The sequence below is a fragment of the Vanellus vanellus genome, assembly GCF_965231255.1.
Source record: "Vanellus vanellus genome assembly, chromosome: 2".
NCBI classification, from domain to species: Eukaryota; Metazoa; Chordata; class Aves; order Charadriiformes; family Charadriidae; genus Vanellus; species Vanellus vanellus.
Genome location: NC_138906.1, coordinates 102,956,099 through 102,977,919, shown reverse-complemented (window position 1 = coordinate 102,977,919; position 21,821 = coordinate 102,956,099). Strand labels below are relative to the sequence as shown.

The following is a 21,821-nucleotide window of genomic DNA, read 5'->3' as shown; positions in this document are numbered from 1 at the left end:
AAAAATTCTTATTATAAGTCATCTTCTAGAGATCCCATAAAGTCTTAAGTAAATAATTTGGGGTTATTTTTCCATGTTAGAGTACAATATATTTTTTCTTTGTACTCATCTAGAATATTTTTTTGTTGTCCCTACATCTTCAAAGCTAGTAGCCTTTTAAGAGCTTTTAAGAACTGGGAAGTTTGTTTTCTCAATCTTTTGCACCTTTCTGGGTATTTTATTGCTGCACGGAGGTCTGTTTTTCATATTTACAAGGCATCATTGCTCATATGTATTGAGGATTCACATGGACATTCTTTTCCATTGAGGTTCATGTCCTGCTGTGATAAATGTCAAGGTGAAATATAAATTTGCACAGCCAGGTGTAAGTTCTCTGTTGTTCCAGTTCTTCTGCCCAGGCTGTTCTTCCCAGCTCTCCAAGGATCTTGTTCCCTGTTTAATTTCACTATTTGTCAGGTGGGGGTGAAACATCATGTCATAGTTTTGTTTTACTCCCATTTTTAGCCCTCACAGAGTTTAAGGATAAGAGGATGCTCTGTGCTGGGGAAAGCAGGGGGTTGAGGTAGGAGAAAGAGGGCTGGTGCAGAGCTCTTTCTGGATCTCAGTAATAAAGGCCTGACAACAGATGGCTTAATAAGCTAACTGCTTCAATAAGACAGAATAATAAGAAGAGTTTATAATAGCTTGAATGCCCAAACCAGAGTTTTCTCTCAATGGGCAGGATCTGTTCTGGCACGGCATGCCATGGGAAAATCTGTGCAGGGTCTGTCTGATGCTGCATGAATGTGGGGTGCCCAGTATCTGAAGGGATGTAAGATTTGCTCACTATTTATGTTCCTTTTATTATTATGGATCTTTTAAAAACATTTTTCTTATTGAGCCATTTGTGGTCCAGCCTTTACTTATTAAGATCCAGAAAGACCCCTGCACTGTCTCTCTCTCTTACCTTGCCCTCCTCACCTCTCACCCAGCGCAGGACACAGTAATACTGCATCACCTACTCAAAACTCCTTTACTGTTTAAACTTTTCCTGGTAGTCCAAGATTCACTAACAATAACAGTAGTGGTTCTGAAATCTGCTTAGCAGGGTCTTAACAAGACTCACTGATTTAACAGTGTTTATTTCTAGGAGATGCTGTTTCATGTACTCTTTGATAAACAGTGGAGTAAAAATATTTCAGCATTCTTACAAGATGGAAATTTTATAAGCAGTCATTTCACTGGCTTATATCCATTATAAAATATTTGTTTATCTCTAGGATCTGTCAACAGACGCAGTGTCTACAGTAAATGAATTTTTTGCTGACAGTGCTATTCTCTAGATGTGGAACTCATAAAGCAGTACTACTTTGTTGATTAGTACATATATGCTTCTCTAATACCCTGCTCACAGTCCTGTCTTTTGAAATCCACCAGACTTCATGCTATATTTTTTATTATGCCTAGATCTCAAAATATGATCTTGGCTCCTCTATTTTTTTCCTATGCAAAGCAAGAAGAATTTGTTGATTTTAGCATATTTTGATAAGAATTAAATCTATATTTTTAGTTAAGAGCTGATGTAAAAACCCAACCGGTTTGTACGGTTACTCTTCTGGTGTGATGTAATGTGAGTGTCAAGTTTCATATTTGTAATAAATCAGTTTTTACAGATAATTGTTTTTCATCTTCATAACTTTTATAGCATAAAAAGTAGAAATAAGATACCTGATATTTAAACAGGTGTTTTAAATGTTCAGGGTAAATGGAAGCAACCTTTATCTGTAAATGCGAATTTCATAAGAACTTTGTCAGTGTCTAATCCTTTGCAAACATGTATTTGGAAACACATTCTGAATTGATAGAATACTTTTTTTCCCTGTTAGTGGAAGTTAAGAAGCAACATTTAAATGACTGGCAAGTCATTCAAATTTGTATAGAGATGTGAGAAAAGTCTACTCCAGTTTTAGTTTCCAGAGGAGCAAAAAATGTGTTTGTTATATCTTTATTGTAGAACTAATTGATGGGAAAAGAGAGAAGAGTAGTTTTCATTATCATTATTACTATTTTATAATCCATGAGGACAATCTTAATTTTCTTTTGCACTGAGAATATATTACAGAAAACACGGCATGCTTTGCTTTATATATCTAGTATACAGCTATTTTAGTGTATTGTGATTTCAAATCATTGATCATTGTGTGATCAATAGATCATTCTGAAAATATTGTTAAAATGTTTTAAGATTGCATTGAATAACTTTAATGTTATGCTTGTGTTCCAGTTTTAGGTTGAAAAGTAAAAAGGGAAAAAATCTGCTGTCATCTTAAACATGTATTATTTTAAAAAGTACCCAATACAGTACAATATGTGCCATTAAATGAATATTATTTGCTCTTGCCAAATAATAGATATTAACTGCTCTTTACTTGTAAATATTTGTAGGCAAATTTAGCCTTGCAAGAGGGAAGACTTGCAACTGCCCAAACAGAACTGAATAATGCACAAATTCAGCTGGATGAGAAGCAAATGGAACTGGATCAAGTACAAGCCATGTATGATACTGCTATGAAAGAGAAGCAGGCCTTACTTGATGATGCTGAGGCATGCAGAAGGAAGATGAACAATGCCACAGCTCTGATTGAAGGATTAGGTGGAGAAAAGGTACTAGCACATATGAATAGGTTTCCAGCACAAAGTAGGTGCTCAGTTTTGAGAATACTCCATAATGATCATTAGTTGTGCTCAAGAAATTCAAGGCATGGTGACATCTCGCTACCATATGACATTTTATTTTAGTTATATGTATTTTTTTGCTTGAACTTAATGTATCTAACAAAGTAAAACAATTTCCTGTGTTAACTTAATTCTTATCTATGAAGATTTATGTCATATCATACAGCTTGTATTGGGATAAAGTTCAGATTTAAAGCCAAGGAGCCTACTTCCTTTTAGCTTTAGTAAGAAGAGGAATTAGGCTTAACCTAAATAATTGCCCTAAAATATTTATAAGAAGGATTATTCTCTTTTTCTCACCAAGTATACAAGAATAGGAATTTGAAGCTTGACTAATTTCCTGAATTATATTTGAAGTTCAGATTTCTGTTGGAGCATTTTACAGAGTTATGGGCTAATCGTTATCCCCTGCACTGAGCTTGAAATTTACCTTTCCTCTGCAGATTTTTCTGGCTTCAGGCTGAAGGTTTCCAGAGGAAGCACGATACTCTTTTTTTATATCTGTTTATTTGCTTTGATAATCCCTTGGTTGATTTCACAGAGTCAAAATTGATGAGAGCTTTGACTTCAGCCATTGCATCCTGTGAGGCCAGGACTATAGCATTTGTTTGCATAGCTGCACTTCAAAATATATGAGTCAAAAATATTAGATGCTTTATCCTATTTTTCAGTGAATTTCTAAATTCAAGGGCACAACAAATTAGGAAGTTACAGTGACTTGTCGGTTTTCTGAAGCTTTGTGCTATGAGGTCTTCTAAGAGCTGTTATTCCATTCTACTTTTGAAAATTCAGACAAAAAATTAAGATTGTATGTGGCACTTGGAGCCTTGGGCAAAACTGGCACTGGGTTAAATGTGTAATTTCTAAATTTAAAACATGTAGGTCCTGACCAAGATTTCATGCAAAGTGATTGGAAAGGAACAGAAATCTGGAGAGGAAGGAATAAGTAAAACGTATTCAGAATATAACAGAGTCGTGGAATAACTGAGGTTGGAAGGGAGCTCTGGAGATCATCTAGCTCAAACCCCTCTGCTCAAAGAAAACTCAAATAGAGCAGGTTGCTCTGGGCAGTGTCCAGTTGGGTTTTGAATATCTCCAAATATGGAGACTTCACAACCTCTCTTGGCAACCTGTTCCAGTCCTTGACCACTCTCACTGTAAGAATGTTTTTTGTGCGTTTCATTGAAATTTCTTGCATTTCAATTTGTGCCCATTGCCCCTTGTCCTTTCACTGGGTACCACTGAAAAGAGTCTGGCACTGTCATCTTTACAGCCTCCCATCAGGTATTTGTACACATTGATAAAATTCCCCCTGAGCTGTCTGTTCTCAAGGCTAAACAACCTCAATACTCTCAGCCAAGTCTACCCCCAACCTTTACATCCCTGACCAGTTATTTCTTGTTTGCAAGTCTGAGGTTCAGCAAACTGCCTTCCCTTATTAGATCCTCAGTTACCTGTGCTAAGAATTTTTTTGTCAGTTCACTCCTTAAAACCTCCTGGATTGCTTGTGTCTTGCTGCATTGTCCCTCCAGAAGACATCAGAGTAGTTAAAGTCCCCCACGTAAACCAGGGCCTGTGAATGTGAGGTGTCTTCCCACTGTCTGAAAAAGACCTCATCTACTTCTTTCTGATGGCATTGTCTGTAACAGACACACACATCACCCATGTTGGTCTGCCCTGTAATCCTAACCAACAAGCTCTCAACTGACTCATTTTCCATCCCAGAGTCTCAGATGCAGAGCACCATGCATTCTAACTGCTCTCTCACATAAAAGAAAACTTCCCTCCTCACCTTCCCAGCCTGTCCTTCCTAGCAAGCCTGTATACACCTGTTGTAGCACTTCAGTTGTGGAAGCCTTCCCACCATGTCCCCATGAGATCATGACTCTGCAACCATATGCAGACCTCTAATTCATCGTTTGTTCTCCATGCTGTGCACATTAGTGTACCAGCACTTCGGAGAAGTGCCCAGCTGTGCTAATTTCCCAGAAACAGTATGACAGCTATCCCCATCATTCTGTCTGGTAGGCACTTCTTTGCTTGTGTGGATATGCTTGGGGTGGTCCTCCGTTAGCCCTGGTTTACTGGTTACAAGGTCCCTACTGTTTATATTACCCCACATATTTTGTTTGCCAACCCAGTCCTCCGCTTCCTTACATGATTGTTGGTGATCCTCTCCCTCCCACCTTGTTACTCCTTTAAAGGACTTCTTACCAGTTTGGCCATCTTGTTGACAAACATACTTTTTCTCCACTGAGTTGGGTGGTTGCCATCTCTTCCAAGCAAATGTCTACTTCTGAAAAGAATGATTGAAAGCCAAAAATACTTCTGGTTCAAAGAACAATTATTTACCAGAAAGAGATAAATTCTTAAATTAGATCTTCGTGTTAGTTTTGTGCCTGCTTAATCTAACTTCTTTATAATATTTTACATACAGCTTCGTTGGACAGCAAGCAGCAAAAACTTTCAGAATCAAATTGTTAATTTAGTGGGGAATGTTCTTCTGGCCACTGGATTTCTCTCTTACTCTGGACCTTTCAATCAGGAGTACAGGAATTTGCTGCTCCAATTGTGGAAGAAAGAGATGGACAACAGCAAGATTCCATACAGTAATGTAAGTGTTCATGCTCTGTTCTGACCTTATTCTTTGTCTTGCAGAGAAATAATGTTCAGAGCATTCTATTCCAAAAATGTACTTAATTGGAAGATTATTTACAGGCTTTTACATTCCATCAAATTATTAATAAATAAAAGATCTGAACAGTTGACAACTGAGCTTCTAAAAAACAGTGTTTTAAGATCCTCTTTATACTGTCATGCATTATAAGATTGGTATATAGGCTATCGCTCTGGCAAATCCGAGAGATACTTTCTCAGGTCAGCTGCCCTGAGGGGAAATTGCATAATAAAATTTACCAGCTTAGAAGAGATTTACTTTATCATAAGGGGTTCCATCATGTAGTCAGAGTTTTCCCCCATCGTTGGTGTTTTTTGCAAATGCTATGTTGTGTCCATAACTTCAGTCATAAAGTCAAGGAAATCGGCCATATCGAGCATTTACTGAAAGTGGAAAATATGTATGTTGAAGAAAACACCAGTTGCAACTGTCTCCCTCAACATTTTAAGTTATCCCCTGACAAGAAATAACTTGTGACTATGTGGTGAAGAGTACCACCCCACAACTGGGATTGCTGTGCCTCTATAATTTTCCAGGCAGTCTTTGAAGCAGAAGCTCCAAAATTAGGCACACAGGTTGTCACAGAGGTGGGGAGATTGGTCTGTGGCTTCTGGGTTGGGTGGGAGTTATACCCCAACCAACTGCCAGGCACCCAGCAAGATTTACCCTATTTCCACTTTAACGACCTACAGTCTCCTGTGCTGACACTAAAAATCTGCTCTCTCTCTAGATATTCACTTTTCACTCTGAACTGTAAATGTAGAATATTAAGGGTGAATTTTAACGAAAGGTTTTTCATATATTTTGTATTTCTGACATATTACAGCATAAACTATTTAACCTACCATTCTTAATATATTAAATTTTGAACACAACAAACTAGGAATAAAAATTTACATTATTTTCATTTAGAATTACTTAAGTACAACTTTTTAATAATCTACATTTGCTAGAAAATATGTGTAAAATGGAACTAAACAGGTTTTCATTTTTAAAGCTTCACACTTTTATTCTTAGTGTAGCTTGATTAATTCTTGTTTGACATAAAAATACTCTCACACCCAATTATAGAAAGGACCACTGCACATTTTGAACCAGGAAGTATCACCTCTGCACCTCCGTTTACTATCAATTAATACCTTCCTGTCATACCCTCTGCTATCTGTCGGTGTAGTTAGGCACTTAAATTAGCTAAGTTTCAGAGTTGCATAGTGACTGATACTTCTTGCTGCAGTAAGAAAAAATTCAAAGATGTTTAGATGCTACGCATCTGCTTCATGAGCTAAATATGGGGTTTGGTTCCATTTAATTGTTTTATTTGAAGTGCCTTGTTGAAAGGATGAAATTAAACAAAACCTGGATTTTGTAAACCTTGACTTACACCACTTCAGCTTGCACCAGTCTGAGCTTTTAAATCCATGTACATTTGTCACTAATGAAGCTGTTCTCAGTGAGTCTGACATTACAGCTTCTCCTCAATTGGCCTAAGTATACGTGGGTGGAGTTGGCATAAAATGCAGCAGAGCTACAGTCCCATCATGCAGCTTCAGTTGGCTGCCACCTTTATTAAAGGGAGAAACCTGCATGCTGGGACTATGATACGGGGCAGATTTCTTTACGTGAATCTTGTTCTTTCCTTTTACCGCTATCTGCCTCAGTTGTGCCAGACCTGGCAGCTGTTCTGGTGCATAGGCTTTGCTCCTGACCAGTAGCAGCCTTGTTCCTATTCCATGGCTTTTAGGAAGTCTGTCTAATATTCTTCTTTGCACCACCTTGAAGACATTTTCATGCTGAAGGCAGAATTTAGGCCATAATAATCAAAACTGTCTGAGTAATCTGTCCATGTTGCCTCCCGCTTAGTTTTGTGAATACCTGCGTACATTTTCTCCAGCACTAAAGGTTGGAGAAATAGTTCAGGGAGTCTCTCTTACTCTCAGTACAGGAGTGGAGGCATTAAGCCCAAATGGCTCCTGTCCTCAGCTGTCAAAGCTTTTGACAGAGGAGGTGCTGCTGGAAAGTGCTGGGAGCAAGTAAGCAACCTGAGTACAGCTGTGGCTGTACCGTTGTGAAACAGTTGAAGGTAGATTAGTATCCCTGCTGCATCTTTTCAGGTTCTTGAGGGATTTGACACTCAAAACCTATATTAGGGAGGCCTTTTTGCCATGAGAGGTTTGTCATGCTGTTCACCCCATAGAAGTTACTTGTGAATCTTTTTTTTGACATTAGGTTGTTTATAATGCTTCTCATAATAGTGATTAACCTTGACCTGACAGAGTGAACCTCACAGCCCAGCCCAATTTATGCTATGACTTACAAAGATGAAGGATTCTAACTTGCCCAGCAAAGCTCTTTGAAAGATCTTGATGTTAAGTAATATGTAAGGTCAAGGTGGATTTATTAATAAAGTACCAGCAGCAGTACAGTCTCAGGCAAGATTCTTTACCTGTGTGCTATGAGAATTATCCTACATACATTCATCTCAGAGAGGCTCTTTCTTAAATTCAGCGTACAGAATGTTCTTAAAAGCTACTTACCTTGAGGAATATCTGTCAAGATTCGTACCATTTAAGGATAAGAACTTGGATGCATAATGTCCTTAGAAAGCAAGACATAAAGGACTAAAATTCTGCCTCTATGGAGGTGTTCTGACCACATTACTACTCAGCTGTATCCTTCAAAATTTGAGGAATACTTCTCAATTGTTTCTGTGTTGCTTTTTTTTTTTTTTCATATGGACAGATTAGACACAGAATGTCATAATTAATGAGTTTCAAACCATAATTACCATTCTGTTTAGATAGTTGCTGTTAAAGACAGGATTATGATTTCGATGATAATGTATGGAAGGGAGTTTTAATTTTTTCCAGTGAATTAAGTACTCACAAAAGGCAGCATATGGGCTTCTCTTGCTACTTCACACCACAGGAATTAAAGCAGCTTTGCAGTTCAAGCAAAAGGCTTGACATCTGCCTTACTTTGTCACAGACTAACTGGCTGTGGGTGTATGAGTCATTTAGACATAAAAATTTAAAGAGAGCTGTTTAAAATTAGCTATCTATCGGTGTAGTTAGGCCTTAAATTAACTAAGTTTCAGAGTTGCATAGGGACTCATACTTCCTGCTGCAGTAAGAAAAAATTCAAAGTTGTTTAGACCCTACTCATCTGCTTGAGAAGCTAAATATGGGGTATGGTTCCAATTGCTGAAAATTTTGGCTATTAAATGATTTACTGTCCTTTTCACAAATGGAAATTGGATTCTTAAAGTTTCTTTGTCTTCTGAGAATGGTTTATGTTACTTTATTCAGATTCTTCAATAATCAGAGTAGTAAAAAAATAAAAGGGGTAAAAAAGCTTTTGAGTTATGCAACAACTGGTATCACTAACTGTCATGACTGTATCACATCTCACAGTATTTGAAATTTTGCTTTAGGCTTCGGATTCTGAATTATGTGATTTTTGCAGGAGTTGCAGGCTTTATGTTTCTTTTTAAACATGTTGTTTGTAAAGGAAGCTTACAAATAGGAAATTTTTAGTGAAAAATGTAAGGAGCAAATAAAAAAACCCCTTAAATTGTATTTTTTTTTTTAAACTCACATTGTTATTAAGCTACTATTCTAATTTGGAGAGCCTGGTTTGTGATTTTAAGCACTGTTTTCTTCACATACACATTCTGGAGAGGCCAGTCACTGTTCATAGTGATTAAAATAATGCAGGTTAGTCAACACGTGCAAATCAAACTTTAGGAGAATGTATGAGCTCAGAAGAGTTCTGACCATAGCAACAATAACTTTCCATGATAATTCGTGGTTATTGATCAACAGCACATCCCCTCTTTCTTCTCTGAGTCTCCCACAAGCCATCCTGTATTCATATACATACTTGGAGGGCACTTTACAACTTTACAGCAGGAGGAAGCTCTTGTGACCAAGACAACGCTTCCTCTTGAGCTAGCAAGAAGAGAGTTTGCCAATACCAAAATCAGCTTGTCATTAGATATTGACCTGGCTTCAGAGTTTCTCTGACACTCTTTGATGGACATCAAAGCCTCAACAGAATTCACTTTCAGTATTGCCCAACTTCAATGATTTAGGCACTGAACTTTAAAGAAAGGAAACTATAAATAATAACTACCAAATACATTCTATCATGCATTATGATCAGAATAAGAATAAAAACCTTCCATCAAACATTTTAGTATATCTCCTCTAACTAATTTTTTAATTACATATTTTCTATTAGGACCTAAACCTTACTGGTATGCTTGTTGACAATGCTACAGTGGGTGAATGGAACCTCCAGGGTCTTCCAAATGATGACCTTTCAATTCAGAATGGCATCATTGTCACAAAAGCATCTAGATATCCTTTGCTGATTGATCCACAAGGTCAAGGAAAGATCTGGATTAAAAATAAGGAAAAGAATAATGGACTGCAGGTAAATAGTGCCTTTAATATTTTTTACGCGCATGTCATTTCACATCATAGTTAGCAGTGCAAACTATTTTTTCTGTCATCTTACTTTGGCCACATGTAATTTAAATCTGATGTTTATTGTATATAGTTAGGCAGAAATTAAAACAAGACTGACGCAAAATCTGTGACCTATCTGTATCAGGGTAAAATAGCTTGTACTGCTTTGTCATCTCTCAGAAAGACAGTTTCAAGAGCAAATTGGAATTATATGCTATGCCATATGTATTTTTATGATGACTCTTTTGATTAACTAGAGAAAGAGAAACATAGAGGGAAGTAACTGACTTGCAAAATTAAGGCCAGACAGAATCAGGCAGGTGGTGCTGCATGGCAATAATATTTTAGGGTAAGCATTTTAAGAGGAAAATAGGGAAAAGAAAAAAGGAGGAATTGGAAAAAGAATGGTGGCCTGAGGTAGAATGGAAATCTAGTGATCTTTGAGGCATATCAAACACAAAGCCCAAATTTAGGCTGCATCTTGATAGTTAAATGCATGTGATAAAAATATTTATTGCTTAATTTATTCACCATCTCACTTTCTCTCTAGCAGTGCATCCTGATTGGATCTGGGTCTTCTATTTGATTCAAAACTTTCTTTTTTTCCCCGTCTAAGCAGCCTACCCTCCATGCTTTGTTATACCAATAACGATAAAGATACGATAAAGATCTAAACACAGTACATTTTCAGGCTAGACTGAACATGATAGTAAAGGATTAGTTGTTAGTAAATCAAGTCTGTCCTACAACTGTAGATTATCACATGAATACCATGGTATACTATCTTCATTCAAAATGAAAGTGATGGATAAGAACAAGAAACTGAGAATGAAGATAAAGATGGTGACATCCAGAGAGCTGATGACATCATGGTGATGTCATTAGCTAAATCCTTAACTTCTGGAGCTTGAGGTAGATTTGTATTTCCTAGCACTGTTAAAAAAGGTTCAGCATTCAATCCCACACCAAATCCAGTTTCTGGTAATTGGAACAAGCTTAAAAATGGTGTAGAAACACAGCTAGAAATGGGAAGTATTAACTGAGAAGAGACAGAAAAATAATGTACAACATTCAAAGATCTTGGAAAAATGGATGCCTTTATTAAAAATATGATGAAAAGCTCTCCTAAAACATATGAGTTGTATTCACAGAAGAATTTAGGCATTTCGTGACTGTGTGAAATCTACTGTCCTACAGTAGATAACATGGCTTCCTCTAAATTACATCAGACCTTACTTTGCCCCCCTGAAAATTGGATCAAGAAACGCTAGTGTGAGTAACCAACGGGAAAACAATAAATAGAAGGGATGAATCTCATATTCCACCCTCTTTGAGACTTGCGTCTCCTACTCAGGATTTTAGAGAGCCACCAAGCTGAGCTCAGGACTGGCAACAACAAATGTCCTTCAGTCAGGGACTTACACTGACTCTTTGTGCCACACTGTAGCCTTTCCCCCAATAATTTCAGTGTCCTCCAAGCTGCAACTTCAGTTCCCTCCCTTGATTAGCACTGAGCCTGTATTGCTTCCCCTGCAGGTGGCTGCTCTCGCCATGTGCTGGCACACAGCCCATGGAAGGGGACTGCAAACACAAATTTGCAGGTTCCATCCTCTGGTCCAGTAATTGAGTAAGGATCTTATATCACATACTCACCAAAGCAGGGACTGGGAGATGCAGATTAAAATACCATTTCCTCTTTCCCCACTATTCAGACACTATAAGTCACGATGACATTTCACTGATGAGCCAGATAAAAATGTCTACCAGGCTTGCCTTGTATGAATATTCAGCCTATGAAATGCATGAATTCTGACAGGGCTTAACTACTGAGCTGCTGAGTACTCTCAAAACTTACATGGCTTTGAATACACACAGATGCAGCCTCTAAGTGCAGAGGAACCTTTCCTGATGAAAATGCATTTAGTTATGGGTTTTTAGACATCCTGTCTCAGTTGTGTTAGAAGAATCTGAGTTCTCCCCCTGTAAAGTCCAGGAGGAACAGAGTTATGTCAAGACTAAATACCCAAGAGTTTAGATTATGCTTTTACATCTGGGATATTGTAATTTGCTATGGTCTTGTTAGGATTATATTGTTGGTCACTAGGACACTAACTTCATCCCTCAGTTTCATTCAGACTAAAAATGTAAGCAACGTGCTGTTTTGGTGGATACACATATGCTTACGTGATAACAAAGCTAAAAGCGCAGAGTGGTGGAACATAGTATTAATTTTTAAATAATATACTGTTTTAAGATGGTGTAATGTGCCTCTAGATATTTTAATTATACCTTTTTCAAAGAGCACTGTCTGCAAGAAGAGGATTTATTTTAAAAACATGTTTATCCTAGGGTTTTTTTCTGGTGAAAAAACACCGCTCCAAAACCATGGCTTAACAGATGCCTGGAAAAGCTATTCAATTACCACCTCAAAGGCTTATATTACATTTATTAAATTTAAATAAATGAAAAGGATTCTATGTGATTTTTAGCAATTTTAAGACTTTATATTGTGAAATTGGAACTGAATTGGAAATTCAACATCTGATGTGAGACCAGGACTCCTATGTAACATTGGTTCCCTGTCTGAACCCTATAAATATTTCCCTACTTCACATTAGTGTTCTGGGCATAAATTCATTAATATTTAAAGGGTATTAAAATACTACAGTGATCAGACAGATATGAAGATAAGTAAATAAATAGATAACAATAAAGAAGTGTGATCTCCTATTCTGTTAAGCTTAAAGCAAAACTTCCATTCCTTTCAGCAGAGGTTAGCATTGGTCCCTAAAATGTAATCATTTGTGTAGATATCCCAGGATGAGTATAATTTTTGAAAGCTGCAATAGATTTTATACTGTTTTCTATGTGCTTGCAAATGCATGCTATATTACGCATCAATCTTCCTAGGTTACAGCTATGAACCACAAGTTCTTCAGAAGTCATATAGAAGACTGCCTGTCCCTTGGCCGACCTTTGTTAATTGAAGATGTTGGAGAGGAACTTGATCCTGCTCTAGATAACATCTTGGAAAAAAATTACATAAAATCTGGTTCAGCACACAAAGTAAGATGCATTGTGAACATTAAATTAAAAAATAGGACAGATGCTGGGTATTTGGTAGTCTGGATACTGCCAAGTTTCATACCTTTGCAACACTTAGGAAGATGAGTAGTGAACTCATGGGGTTGGGTTTTTTTTTTTAACCCTTAAGCAGAAAGTTTAAAAAGTGTAAATGAAAATGTAAAAGAAGAGTTAATCTGTTTTTCACTGGATAAAATAATTGTTTCTGAATTTAGCTTTTGAAAATTGAGTAATATATTTTATTTTCAGGTGAAAGTAGGAGATAAGGAGGTAGATCTGATGAAGGGGTTTACCCTTTATATGACAACAAAATTGGCTAATCCTGCCTATACTCCAGAAATCAGTGCAAGAACAACTGTGATTGACTTTACTGTTACTATGAAAGGGCTGGAAGATCAGCTCCTTGGCCGTGTCATCCTCACAGAAAAGCAGGTATCTAGTAGCTTGCAATATTTGTATAGAGGGAAGGCTTGTTCAATATTTGCACTGTGAGTGGATATATTCAATGTCCTGGTTGAAATCAAATGCAAGAACAAAAATGTGAATAAAGTTTAAAAATCTGTGCATTTGCTGAAAGACAATGTGGAGCAGGTTTTTAATTGAATGCAGAGACCTAAATATTTATTTTAAGATCTGGCCTTGGAAACGGAAGAAAGAAAATTATTCATTAAAAATGCATCACAGGCATATACATGACATACATAAAGCATCTGTATTCCTTGATATATAGCAAAGGCTCCTTGTTCGGTCAGAAACCTCTTTTATTTCTGAATTCCTTTTTAAACTTTATTTGAATGACATGAAAAAATGCTTATGACCTCAAACTACTTTTGCCAGCCAGGCTCAAGTGTGCAAGGAGATAGGAGATTTTTAAGGAGCCCCAAGCACTGACTTGACTCTGCTCTTACTAAAATTTCCATTGATTATGTGGAAGCAAATATAAAGAAGAAAATCTTCTCTCAGGTGTTTTTCAGGAGTTTTATTTCATAATATCAAATCTGAGACATCATCCCCAGTGATTTAATTCCTAGATCATTCCTATTTCTTTTTGTGTGATCTAATTTAACAGACTGGTTATCCAAAAACTTAGGAGTCAATTCATCACCAGGAACAAAGATGAGTTTTTTACTGTGGCAGTCATACCAATAAATACACGAATGTTATGGTCCAATTACACTAAAATGAAATATTTTCTTCCTTTCTCATTGAAGTGAAAGCACAGAAGTTGTATTTCACATCAAAATGAATGCCTTCTTTATTTCAAATGGAACATTTCATTAATGGTGTCTTTGTGATAGAAGTAACAAAAATTAGGGTTTGGATTAGCAGAGCTGCTGATTTCAGTAACTCACTCAGGCAGGCTTGCTCATGTGAGAGCAATTCCCCACCTAAGGGAATTAATTCCTCCTTCTTTGACTTCCCAAAGCATGCTCTAACCAGCGTGCTTTAGTGGTGCTGCCACCTTCTCTGGCCAACAGCTTTCCACTTTGCTCAAATGAACATTTGCTGAAGTAAAGACTGGAATCTAAGTGTCCTTCCTTCAGTCTGCCAGTCACAACCAGAGGCTATTGTTATTGAGTTATTGTTATGCCCAAACTTCCTGTGAAATTTTCCGTGAAAAATGGAGAAGCTACAACAACAGGTACTGAGGAAGGGTTATCCATTAGGAAGGTAGGACAAATGCTAGGGGTGAAAAACGTTTAAACTTTACTCCAGTAGATTTATGTTTATGTAAGCAAAATTGAACAGCATCAGCAGGAGTGGCTGGGACTATCCTGACTAAGGAACTTAGCTCTGATGGTTTAAATCAAGATAGAATTGAAATTGGTTTCTCATGACCTACGTAAAAAACTCATCTCCCCACATGCAAATACTTACTCTGTGGACAAAACTGTTAGAGAATTCATATTATATGTATGTAGCAACACCAAGACTACATTTTGGGTCAAAAATACAGTCACTGAAAAATATTCTTACAGTGCTGAATATCAGCTGAAGACAGCTGCAAGGGTAGCTGGTTAGTATCAGCGCTACTTGCTGCATGGGGACATGGTTGCAGGTGATCAACGTTTATTAAACTTCTTCCCTTTAGCAGATCCGAAGAAATCATGGTTGTTCTATCTCTCCTGTCTCGATAGGAGATGAATGTCCTGGCGTAGATAGCCAGAGACAATGGAGCTCTGATAAATTTAGTTCAAAGAAAAGACAGAGCATGAACAGAGAATCTGAAGAATAGGTTTTCTATTACAAACAAGAAGACAAGTTTATGATCACTGAGCTAAAGTAATAGATTAAAGGAACCAAGACATTCTTAAAGATTGCTATAGTGTTCAATGAAATATATGATCAAAGAAGTGTTTATTCTTCTCAGCTTTAAAGGTTGCTCCTGTAACAATATGAAAGTAAGTTATCAGCATCTTCTTGTACTTTGAAAATGAAGTTGCTGCCACTATTTGTCTTCAGAACAGTTATTTTTTATGTTACAAATGCAGTCATGAAATTCTCTTGCAAAAAAAAAAAAAAAGTCTGGCATCTGATATATTTGCTAATTTTCTGAAAGATACTCTTTACAGGTTTACAATTAGAATGGGTGAGGTGCCTGTTCTTAAACTAAGCATGTACTTAAATGCATGTTTGAGTGTTATGTAGAACTACTCCTTTTGTGTAATTCTAATCTTTTTTTTTGCATTAATGATAAAGAAAGAGGAAAAAATGCAGAAAATTTGAAGCTGAGTGACTGATGCTTAAGTCATTGTCCTCTGTTGGGATGCAGTTATTTGTAGCTTCCACAAAGCTACATTCTATAGCCCTAGAATATATTACAAACAGGTTCCCAAATAAGAAGTTTTTGAGAGTAAAGAAATTTGTCACTTCTTCTTTGAAATACAGGAGAGCATCTCCTGTACTGCATAACTCTGTACATCCTTTTCTCTAACTTGGCATGTTGATAAGAATGAAAATAAACTGAAGCTATAGGTGTAGGTAGACTGATATTATTAACTACCCTTTTCCTACAGGAAGGTCAACTTGATTAATTAAATAAAGGTCGCCAGGAAAAGTATCCCTGAGCTCTGTTGGACTGCAGTATAGATGCCTCATTTCACTTGGAATTGTGTTAACTTGTCTGTGATTGTTCCCTTGCCATTGTCTGTCTTGTAGACATAGCATAAAAATTCCATATGACATAGATAATAATTGTAAAGTTTCCTATTTTATAAGCAGTAGAGGAGTGTATCTTGCAAAGTCACAGAATCATAGAAATTGAAAATGGGAAAGGTCGTCCAGTCAACTTACCTAACAATGTAAAATCCATCCATATGATGCATCTTTCAGTACTTTGTCTGTTTTAATTTAAAGTACGTAATGTAATGTGGCTTTTATCACTTCCCATTGGAAACTAGCTTTAGTGCTTTGTGCATCTTACTATGAGGAAGCTTTTCCTGGTTATTCTGATGTGTTTTCACTCCTCAGCATGCTGCTTTAATCAAATAAATGCAGTATACATATAAATCACTTTTGTATAGAATATTTCTGAAAAAAGCAGCAAAGCCCCCAATCTACCATGCATGAAAAGACGTGTTTGCTGTTTCATTTTAAGGAATCTTTCTTTGAATTAATCTCAAATATTCTAAGGAAAATTTCTGAATGCAGGAACTGGAGGCAGAAAGAGTCAAACTGATGGAGGAAGTGACATCTAACAAGAGGAAAATGCAGGAGCTTGAAGATAATCTACTCTTCCGTCTAACCAGTACAGAGGGCTCTTTGGTTGAAGATGAGTCTCTGATAGAAGTCCTAAGAATCACTAAAACAACAGCAGAAGAGGTGAATTTTGAATGCATTGCAGAAACATTTTGTAATTGTAATTTAAAGATTATTTGTAGACAGATTTTTTTCTGGTTTTATTTTTTTCCATTCAGAGCCACTATATAACATCTGACTTCTTAACAACTAAATAGTAGAAACACTATCATTTATTCTTCATAAAAGGCTGCAAAATTAAACTATTACCTGGATACTGCTTTATATTCCATGTGTACTTTGCAGGTATAAGTTTGAGTCAAATCCCATTTGCTTGGTGTTTGAACACATGAAGACACAACATCTATGTTGAAGCACTGACAGAGGGAAGCAAAGCTTGACTAAAAAAACCATTGTGATCTTAATCAAAACCTTTTCTTTTTGCTTGTGCAGTAGAAATCACAAGTGGCATGACTTAATCTTCATGGTCTTTTCCATTAATTTTAAGGTCAGTGAAAAATTAAACATAGCAGCGGAGACAGAGGTGAAAATCAATACTGCACGTGAAGAGTATCGGCCCGTTGCTGGTCGTGGTAGCATCCTTTATTTCCTAATTGTGGAAATGAGCTTGGTTAATGTCATGTACCAGACATCCTTACGGCAGTTCCTTGGCATTTTTGACCTATCAGTGGAAAGATCTCGGAAATCTCAGATCACAGCAAAAAGGGTAGTATACATAATCGAGCATCTCACCTATGAAGTCTTCAAATACACAGTTCGAGGGTTGTATGAAAATCACAGATTCCTGTTTACATTGCTTCTGGCACTGAAGATTGACTTGCAGGCCAAGAAAATTTCACACAATGAGTTTGAGACACTGATAAAAGGTAAAATGTTTAAAAATATTCCTGTTTACATATGTCTGTGAACCACTAAATTCAGATTTTGCAGTACTCGCACTAACAATATGTTGTATCCAGTGCATTTAACGTTTTTTAACTGGTGAATGAAAACATATATAGCCCAAGAAGGACTTAAGAGACAAATTTTCCAAATCAAGACCGATATAGATTATTTATTATCAAAATACTGCTTAGATAAGGATATTTAACTGTTTTACATTGCAAAACAGAAAAAAAAAATGTCCACTACTTTGTACGAGACCCTATGGTTTTCTCCTGTGTGCCTCTTTTTTGAGTTGCTACATACCTATATCTGTGAGCTTGGAGACAATCAGCAAAATCTCCTCTGATGGTTGGTGAGCAGGCATGTGAATGCATGAGGACTCTGTACAACCTTTAAGCGTCAGTACAAAAAAAGTGGAAAGCTGTTATATGTTGTAAAACACTGTTATATTGCCTTGCATTATGCCACCACTGCATGTCTGAATAGTTTCAGTCACAATGACAAAGAAAAATTTTAGTCAAGTTTATAAAATGTGATGGGGGTGGACCCAACTATCTCCAAGATATAAGTAAAACCAGGTACCAGGATAAGACAAGTACAGTCAGGTACTTGCCATCCAAATATCTCAGTTCACTTTGCAAGCACTGATTTGATGTTCAGCTGTGACTCAGCTGTGTTGGAAGTGCAAATGGGCATGACTCTGGAGTGGTGGTTGAGCTAAGAGGCTGAAGTTGCACGGTCCAGGAAATTAATGCACCATGTACTTTTGTATTCTGTGGTCTAGGTGAAAGGATACTGGACTAATCATAGGTCCTCTCTACATCTGGTCTGAAGACTTGGGTTTCAGTATCCTTTTAGGTAGGCAAGTTTTATTCCAGCTCTATAGACAGAGAAAAAGCAACACAAAAATTACTGGGATATCAGCTTTTGGAGGCACCGAGACCACTTCCCCAATCTTTCTTTGTTAAATGACTCTTCCATGCAAATTCTATGTCTCTTTGTTCCGGCTTACAAAGATTTTTGTTCCCTAAACTGTAGAAATAAATATTTTTTATTACTTGTCATTTTTCTATTTATTGGTTGTTGTTTTCCGCTATAATTCCCTTCGCAGGAGGTGCCAGTTTGGATCTGAATTCTGTGGAGCCAAAACCAAAGAAGTGGATCCTTGACATGACATGGCTCAATCTTGTGCAGTTATCTAGCTTGTACCCTTTTAATCAACTTCTGGTGCAAGTTGTTAGGAATGAGAAGTCTTGGAAAGCTTGGTTTGATGAAGAAGCACCTGAAAAAGCTGTTATTCCTGATGGGTATGACAGCTTACTGGATCAATTCCATAAACTGCTCCTTGTCCGTAGCTGGTGTCCCGATCATACTGTTGCCCAGGTAAGATATGCTGTTGTACAATGGTTATGCCATGTGGCATCTCCTCTAAAACTGCTAGTTCCAAACTTACGTTCTCTGAATTTGTTTTTCTTGTAATATTTGTTGCAGAGTGAGCTATTTTGCAAATCAGATATTGAAATCCTTATAATAAATATATGTGAAAGAAATATTAATTAATTTAATTGCAATGAATTAGAAAGGGCATTGCAAAACATGAAATTGTGTGGGAGCTGTTGGAATACCGTTCTTTTTGTGTGGTACTTCTAAAGTGGAGTCATGAAACTTGTAAAGCAGTTGCATTCTTCTGGTGAATCAGAAGATGCATCCCTATTTTTTCACAGAAGAAGTGGAAAGATAACAGTTCACTTTGGTGACAGGTGCACTACAATAGCAGATAAACTGTTTACTTACCCTCCATGCTGAGGAAGTAATAATTAAGACTCTCTCATGGCAGATACCATAAAAGAAAGTGCAATGGACTAGCAGTTTCTCCACAGTCTATGATATTTGGATTTTTCTTCTCTGCATAGGTCTAAAAGAGATATATGAGCCTATGAGTATTCTCTTTTCGCTTTTTTTTTGCTTTAGCTACACTGGAAAGTAGTGCATAGCTCAACTTCATGTTACATGATGTGCTAGCACCTTTATTGTATTTAGGGGACACCATTTTTTCATGGACCTCTTTTTCAACAAGACCCCCTCCATCCTTTTTCCTTTTCTTCTCTTCAGCTGGTAAATAAGAGAGAAGCATAGGAGATCCATCTGCCACAATTTAAACAGACCAAAATAATAAAGCTGCTACTGCTCATTTATCAACAATCTTACTGTCTTGCACAACCATCTTTGAGAAAGAATGTCTCTGAACAGTGGTTTCAAAAACTGTAATTATTTTAATTTTTGAGGAAAGAGGGGATCCTTTTTGTTATTATCTTCTTTATCTCTTTTTTCCCTACTGTGTTTCCCCAAGTGTTACAAAGTTTTACCTCTCTTCACTAGGGCAGAAATTACACTTAATAGTGGATGATTGAGTTTTTTTTTCTGGAATTGTCCTCTTCCTCAGTCCACCTTGTTCCTGTGTGTTTCTCTTCATAATACATGCCTCAGAATCTGTGCTGGTAGTTTACATGGTTGGAAAATCATGTTAGTCAAAAATGAGTCTCATACACCAAGATAGCTTTAGAAGTCCTTTTAGAAAATGTCTGTGAAAAGAGGACAATAGAGGCGTAGGGAAGGTTTGACCTTTAAGGATAAAGTCTGAGCTGTGTTTGTGTTTTGTAGAAACAGATATTCAGCATACAAGACTTGAATTGGATAACCACTGGACAGGAGAATTTGTCTGAAGTTGGAACAAATATATGGACGTTTGTATCTGGGTCAGATGAAAGATCTGTCTAATCTGCTATGCTGTAGAGACAGTGTCAACAATACATGCTTAGAGGAGCTAAGAATGGGGCTGGTATAGAGAAACTCTTTTGTTTGGTTATACACCAAGCTTTAGCAGTCAGTGATTTAGGGGTAATATCTGGGCTGTCCTTAGAGCTGACAGTGGATCTATTCTGCATGGATTTCTTTAGTTCTTTTTAAAAAACTGTTTAGCATCCCCCAGCAACAATGTTCATAGGTTGGGTGTTGTGCGAGCAGAATTCTTTCTTTTCTTTGTTTGAAGTTTGCTATCTGAGAATTTCAATGGTTGCCTCCTGTGGACTGTCACTTTTGTTACAGCAAAGTTGAAAATGAAAGTTTAGAAAGTTGTTGACTTCCAATATAGTTATTGGCAAATTCCACATCAGTGATTAATGCTAAATAAAAAAAGGAAAATGTATATGTTTCTGGTAACTTGTTTGGTTTTTTTTTTAGGCTCGACACTACATTGCAGAATCTCTTGGAGGGAAATATGCAGAAGGATTTATTCTCGAAATGGAAGCAATGTGGACTGAAAGTGACTGTCGAACACCTTTGACATGTTTTTTATCAATGGGGTCTGACCCCACTGAAAATATAGAACGTCTGGCAAAGTCAAAGGTATCTTCCTAAACTGAGTTTGCTAGAGCTGTTAAAGACATTTAAAACTATCCTTTGAAATAGAAATGGTATTTCCACATTTTATAGAAGTTCAAATGATCATATTTATATTCATACCACTGTTCTCTGGAAGTTAATTTTGGACCAGTAGCCAAAACCGACTTACTGAGGAAATGGAAATGTTACATTCTTTCTTTTTCCAGTTTAGTTCCAGTGAGCCTTCTATCTCTATCCAGCAGACTTTGATAGTCCATTACTTAGTGACAGTGCTTAGCTATAAGAACAAAGCAATACTTGTGTTGCTTTCATTGCAGGAGCTGACAATAATGATGATTACAGGAAGATACAGGAAAAGAATCATAAATATGGTGACAAGAGAAATTTATTTGGAGACCCTACCATTTAATCAGTTCACTTGATGGAGGCGTTCAACATTTCTTACAGCATAGCAACACGTTAAGGCACTCTGTGCTTTATGTTTTATGTTTCCCAATGTAGATGCAAGTATAATTTTCCCAAGAAGTTATTCACAGTAGATCTCCATAAATTTTCCTTCCTGTTAGAATGCATCTTCATTTAGAGGTGCAGGATTTTGGTATGCATTAAGTAAGACTTGCAAAAGTGGGGAGCACCCACAGATTTCTTTATCTAATTATTTGGAATGTTTAGACACCCGTTTTCTTTGAAAACCAGGAATCCTATTGCCTTCTCCTAAGATATGAGAGACATTTTGTCTCTGTAGAAGATTTGAAATCAACTACAAGAATATTTACAGACTAGAAATGGGCATATTTTTTTAGTCCCTTCTCAAGTCCAAGTAAACACAT

The 21,821-nt window shown here is 36.9% G+C and overlaps 1 protein-coding gene across 1 annotated transcript in view; it reads left to right on the top strand.

Moving 5' to 3' along the window:
- Positions 1-21,821, top strand: part of LOC309686498 (dynein axonemal heavy chain 5-like) — a gene marked incomplete at its 5' end in the record, with an annotated part of 184,441 nt that overhangs the window by 119,791 nt on the left and 42,829 nt on the right. Inside the window, 9 exons of the mRNA XM_082499206.1 lie at positions 2,425-2,643; positions 5,153-5,329; positions 9,632-9,826; positions 12,772-12,927; positions 13,195-13,377; positions 16,597-16,767; positions 17,192-17,570; positions 18,701-18,972; positions 20,830-20,994. Coding sequence (XP_082355332.1) covers positions 2,425-2,643; positions 5,153-5,329; positions 9,632-9,826; positions 12,772-12,927; positions 13,195-13,377; positions 16,597-16,767; positions 17,192-17,570; positions 18,701-18,972; positions 20,830-20,994 — 1,917 coding nt within the window. The remainder of the gene's footprint in view (positions 1-2,424; positions 2,644-5,152; positions 5,330-9,631; positions 9,827-12,771; positions 12,928-13,194; positions 13,378-16,596; positions 16,768-17,191; positions 17,571-18,700; positions 18,973-20,829; positions 20,995-21,821) is intronic.